This window comes from Aquarana catesbeiana, linkage group LG02 (assembly GCF_042186555.1).
Source record: "Aquarana catesbeiana isolate 2022-GZ linkage group LG02, ASM4218655v1, whole genome shotgun sequence".
NCBI classification, from domain to species: Eukaryota; Metazoa; Chordata; class Amphibia; order Anura; family Ranidae; genus Aquarana; species Aquarana catesbeiana.
In genome coordinates, this window is record NC_133325.1 from 556,784,791 (window position 1) to 556,790,790 (window position 6,000).

The 6,000-nt window shown below is 40.3% G+C and overlaps 1 protein-coding gene across 1 annotated transcript in view; it reads left to right on the forward strand.

Moving 5' to 3' along the window:
* LOC141128609 (uromodulin-like) overlaps window positions 1–5,640 on the forward strand; it is a 34,508-nt gene extending 28,868 nt beyond the window's left edge. The window contains exon 11 of the mRNA XM_073615997.1: window positions 4,006–5,640. Coding sequence (XP_073472098.1) covers window positions 4,006–4,076 — 71 coding nt within the window. The 3' untranslated portion in view covers window positions 4,077–5,640. The remainder of the gene's footprint in view (window positions 1–4,005) is intronic.
* Window positions 5,641–6,000: the final 360 nt, after the last annotated feature.

The window sequence follows — 6,000 nt, forward strand, 5'->3', positions numbered from 1 at the left end:
AGCCGGTACACTGATCAGTCATTATTGACTGTGTCCAGTGGACACAGCCAGTGACGTTTCGCTCCGCTGTATCAATCCAGCGCTGTGTCCGTCTGCAGGTATTCTCTCCCCTCTCAAACTTGGCTGGAAGCAGTGAGACCGATTGGCTCCTGCTGCTGTCAGTTAATTCCAACAACCTTTACAACCACTTTAAAGTTCCACTAAAAAATATCCTTATTCTCCAAAAATAATCCATATACATCTACTGCCTAATGGGACTATAGTGTATTTTCATGAAATTGTTTTTTACTGTGCTTTTCTGCCACCTTGTAACCTCCTCCTTGAGCTTTCAAACGTATAATTTTCTTCTCAACGTTTGTTTGGAATGAGCAGTACATGTTAGTTACAGTCATGTGCACTGCTCTATGTACACAACAAATCCTATAATCTTTAGTCCCTAATCCATCTCAGGAGAGAGCAAGAGAGGGTGGGTACATAGAGAATGAATGTAGCAACTTTCTAAGGAAGGAAGTCAGATCAGATCAGGAAAAAAAATGCATTTGAAGATTTGGAGGAGGATGAGAGTAACAAGACATACTTAAATATTTTTTTAAACAGAGTTTGGTGTCACTTTATTTAGCAAAAATGTGCCTTTTTTTCAGAATGGCCTATACCACAGTATATATTGGTAAACACGGTTTCTTTTAGTAGTTTTCTTAAAAAGTAGAGAAAAAACTGGCTTGGGTGACTGAATGGAAGAAATAAAATTCAATTAAAATTTGTTTTTTTTTATATATCAATCCAACAAATCAGTAAACACAGTAAAGTGCTTAAAGGATAAGTTCACATTTGGGAACATGTTACACGTTCCAGCCGTTTTTAGAGTGGAACATGTATCATGTTCCCAATGCTGCGGCCGCTGTCCGATTCCCCACCCCCGTGACCGTAGTACGGGGAGAAGTACCTCGTACTAGCTGTCACTTTTTGAAATCAGCATGGCCTCGCGGGGCTCCGCCCACAAGGACCGCGTCAATCATTCACACAGTTCTGTGTGTGAATGAACTTTCCACCCCCGACATCCTTTGTGGCTGTCAGCTTGTAGTTCTCAATTAACTACCACGGTGCTGTGGAGTGCCATGATAGTGCATTGATTCTTCCTGCCAATGTATCTGCTTGCCCGTATAGGATGTACGGGCACACAGATGCACTGACAGATCTGCAGAAGACCTGCATTGCACCAGCGATCTATTGATCGCTGCTGCAATGCTTTACAGGCTTCAAATAAATAAATGCACATTGTTTTACCTGCAAAAAATGTGCATATACAGTGGGGACGGAAAGTATTCAGACCCCCTTAAATTTTTCACTCTTTGTTATACTGCAGCTATTTGCTAAAATAATTTAAATTATTTTTTTTTCCTCATTAATGTACACACAGCACCCCATATTGACAAAAATCACAGAATTTTTTACATTTTTGCAGATTTATTAAAAAAGAAAAACTGAAATATCACATGGTCCTAAGTATTTAGACCCTTTGCTGTGACACTCATATATATAACTCAGATGCTGTCCATTTCTTCTGATCATCCTTGAGATGGTTCTACACCTTCATTTGAGTCCAGCTGTGTTTGATTATACTGATTGGACTTGATTAGGAAAGCCACACACCTGTCTATATAAGACCTTACAGCTCACAGTGCATGTCAGAGAAAATGAGAATCATGAGGTCAAAGGAACTGCCTGAAGAGCTCAGAGACAGAATTGTGGCAAGGCACAGATCTGGCCAAGGTTACAAAAACATTTCTGCTGCACTTAAGGTTCCTAAGAGCACAGTGGCCTCCATAATCCTTAAATGGAAGACGTTTGGGAAGACCAGAACCCTTCCTAGAGATGGCCGTCCGGCCAAACTGAGCTATCGGGGGAGAAAAGCCTTGGTGAGAGAGGTAAAGAAGAACCCAAAGATCACTGTGGCTGAGCTCCAGAGATGCAGTTGGGAGATGGGAGAAAGTTGTAGAAAGTCAACCATCACTGCAGCCCACCACCAGTCGGGGCTTTATGGCAGAGTGGCCCGACGGAAGCCTCTCCTCAGTGCAAGACACATGAAAGCCCGCATGGAGTTTGCTAAAAAACACCTGAAGGACTTCAAGATGGTGAGAAATAAGATTCTTTGGTCTGATGAGACCAAGATAGAACTTTTTGGCCTTAATTCTAAGCAGTATGTGTGGAGAATACCAGGCACTGCTCATCACCTGTCCAATACAGTCCCAATGGTGAAGCATGGTGGTGGCAGCATCATGCTGTGGGGGTGTTTTTCAGCTGCAGGGACAGGACGACTGCATGCAATCAAGGGAAAGATGAATGCGCCCAAGTACAGGGATATCCTGGATGAAAACCTTCTCCAGAGTGCTCAGGACCTCAGACTGGGCCGAAGGTTTACCTTCCAACAAGACAATGACCCTAAGCACACAGCTAAAATAACGAAGGAGTGGCTTCACAACAACTCTGTGACTGTTCTTGAATGGCCCAGCCAGAGCCCTGACTTAGGCCCCTTTCACACTGGGGCGGTTTGCAGGCGTCATTGCGCTAAAAATACCGCCTGCAAACCGCCCCTAAACAGCCTCCGCTGTTTGTTCAGTGTGAAAGCCCGAGGGCTTTCACACTGAAGCGGTGCGCTGGCAGGACGATAAAAAAAGTCCTGCGAGCTGCATCTTTGGAGCGGTGAAGGAGCGGTGTGTTCATCGCTCCTTCCCATTGAAATCAATGGGACAGCGCGGCTATACCGCGGTAATACCGCGGCTATAGCCACGCTGTACGAGCGGGTTTAACACTTTTTCGGCTGCCAGCGGGGGGTTAAAACCGCACCGCTAGCGGATTAATACAGCCGCAAAAATGACGGTAAAACAGCGCTAAAAATATCGCTGTTTTAACGCCGACGCCCCCACCGCCCCAGTGTGAAAGGGGCCTAAAACCCAATTGAGCATCTCTGAAGAGACCTAAAAATGGCTGTCCACCAACGTTTACCATCCAACCTGACAGAACTGGAGAGGATCTGCAAGGAAGAATGGCAGAGGATCCCCAAATCCAGGTGTGAAAAACTTGTTGCATCTTTCCCAAAAAGACTCATGGCTGTATTAGATCAAAAGGGTGCTTCTACTAAATACTGAGCAAAGGGTCTGAATACTTAGGACCATGTGATATTTCAGTTTTTCTTTTTTAATAAATCTGCAAAAATGTCAACAATTCTGTGTTTTTCTGTCAATATGGGGTGCTGTGTGTACATTAATGAGGAAAAAAAATGAACGTAAATGATTTTAGCAAATGGCTGCAATATAACAAAGAGTGAAAAATTTAAGGGGGTCTGAATACTTTTCGTCCCCACTGTATTTATTTATTTTTTTAAGTGAACTTATGCATTTAGTGGATATGTAATAGATCTATATTTTGTAGGAATGTAAAAAAGTGTATCTATAGGCAATTTTTTTTTTATATTATGAAAAGAGTGGGGCAAGGTTATGCCCTTTGTCACTAGAAAGTAAATAAGGGCAAATCCAAAATTTTTGAGTTGTCACCAGAACACGAGGTAAGGGGCAATCTGTCTTAAGCTGACAATACACTATGCAATCTGATTATGCGATCTGCTTTTTATCTGCCAGCAACTATTTCGTCCAAGGGCCTGCCTGATTTTCTTTTACACTCTCCAGTGGTACACCGACACCAAAAAATAATCTGGTGGGGTTTTTAACCCTTCCCTACTCTATCCAAAACAAATAAAGTTTGGCTATAGATACACTTGAAGTAAAACACTAGGGGGTTTAGGTTTATATGACTTTGAAAGTCCATGTGACCAGGCTCTCCTATTCTTTCTTTTTTTCACTTCATTTAATTGAATGGGGCTTCGCTAGAGTCCCAAAACAAGTAACGTGTAATGCACATTTCTAGAGAATTATTGAGGACACTTGTACATAAAATGTCTAGACTTGTCTAAACCCCATGATTTAGTTGACAATATCCTTCTGTCTGCAGGTCTGTCTCTAACCATACTCATGGCTAGCCTTCTGACAACTTGGATACTGCTTATGTCATATGAGTTTTGAGTACTAGAATACTGGGTTGCCGAGAAGAGGGTCCATTTTCTTTTTCTTGAACCAGCTGATCATTTGCAAAGCCACATGAGGTTGCCTTCTACACTTTGTAGGCTCTGATGCAACATTATATGTATGAGATAAAACTGTATGCATTGTTCTTCTGTGAGCACATATAAAGATTTCACAAGGCTTCAAAAATGGCGATAGTCATGTATACAACATTTATAATGTATACCTTGCATGTAAATAAATGTAATTTAAATCTTTTTCATGGAAAACTGGCAAGATCATATTCCAAGGATATGTTTATAATATACTGTATATTATTGTCAATATACATGAATTTATATGCCATAATTATTTATCCTTAAAATTTGATGTCAAAGATTCACCTTGCTGTATGACACAGTAAGTGCTGATGTTTTTGCTGTCTACTAGCTTACATATTTTAATGTATTTTTTTTTTTTTTAATGTAAAAAATGTTTTCCGTTAACCCTTTACAGCACACTAGGCTTATAGGCTGGTATTTCTGTAGTAATATGGATTCTACCATGTACCATTAAGCATCACGAGGTTGTTTAACAATGGGGCCCCCCAAAAATACCATCCTTTTTAAACACTTGGCCTGTGCACATAGCAACACATTGGGGGTTATTTACTAAATGAAAATCCACTTTGCACTGCAAGTGCACTTGGAAGTAAAGTCGCTGTAGATCCGAGGGGGACATGCAATAAAATAAAATAAAAAACAGCATTTTAGCTTGCACATGATTGGATGATAAAATCAGCAGAGCTTCCACTCATTTCAGATCTACCCCTCAGATTTAGAACGACTGCACTTCCAAGTGCACTTTCAGTGCAAAGTGAATTTGCCTTTCGTAAATAAACCCCATTGTTTCATGCTAGCAGTTCCCCAAATGGTAGTATTGGAGAGGTTGATGTCTAGTGTAATTATTATACCTTTAATGTAGACAAGTATGTTGCTATCTCTGAAAATGCAAAGTAGAGAAAGAGCGCACTAACCTTGTATAGTATGACAAGGATTTATTAGTGAAACACAATAAAACTGCACTTTTTACTGTTCTGAAGAAAGAAGTGTGTATCAGTGGCTCAGTAGAACCCTTCTTTTTCATAGTATCAAAAACTACAAACCCCTCTAAATGGGACTTTTTAGGGCATCCACAACTTGAGAAGTTCATATAACAAGTATATTTTATTAAAGCTGAACGGCCACACTCCGAATATACACCATTATTTGTGGCAAAACAGAGTTAAAAAATCCAAAGCTGTCACGTCATGGTTGTAGTTGGTACAGAAGAAAAGGCTAACACGTTTCACATCATGGTAGATGCTAAGTCATAGCTAGTAACCATAATTTGACTAGAAATATATAGTTAGATAAAACCAATTGAGGAAGCAAAACACTCCCCAAAACTCCTCCCATATCTAATCAAGCTAAAATGGAAACCTGGTGTGCAGAAACATGGACAGCACGTAAATACAGAGTATCAAACTCTGGATATATGACATAATAAATTTGATCAGGTCAATAAAACTGTTTCACTGTAATAACATGCTGTCTCCTAGCAGATGTAATTGCTGTAAAGTGTTCTAATATAGACTCAATATATACCCTAAAAACATAACAATACACTGAACAATGCATTTGAATGCATCTGCAAAGCTTTGTGCAATCAAAATACCACAGACAACAATAGAGACAACAATAGAGAGAGACGATCATTACAAATTTTGAATAACCGAAGTTCATTTGCAAAAAGGAAAACATTTAGTATTATGTTGGAGATTGGAGGAGCTAACTCTGGACCTTCTGGGTTTCATTCAAATACATTTCAGGGCGATTAACTGGAGTGTGATTTAGCTCCTTGCTGAATGAAAGGCACTGGAGTATTTACATCTCGGACGGACTGG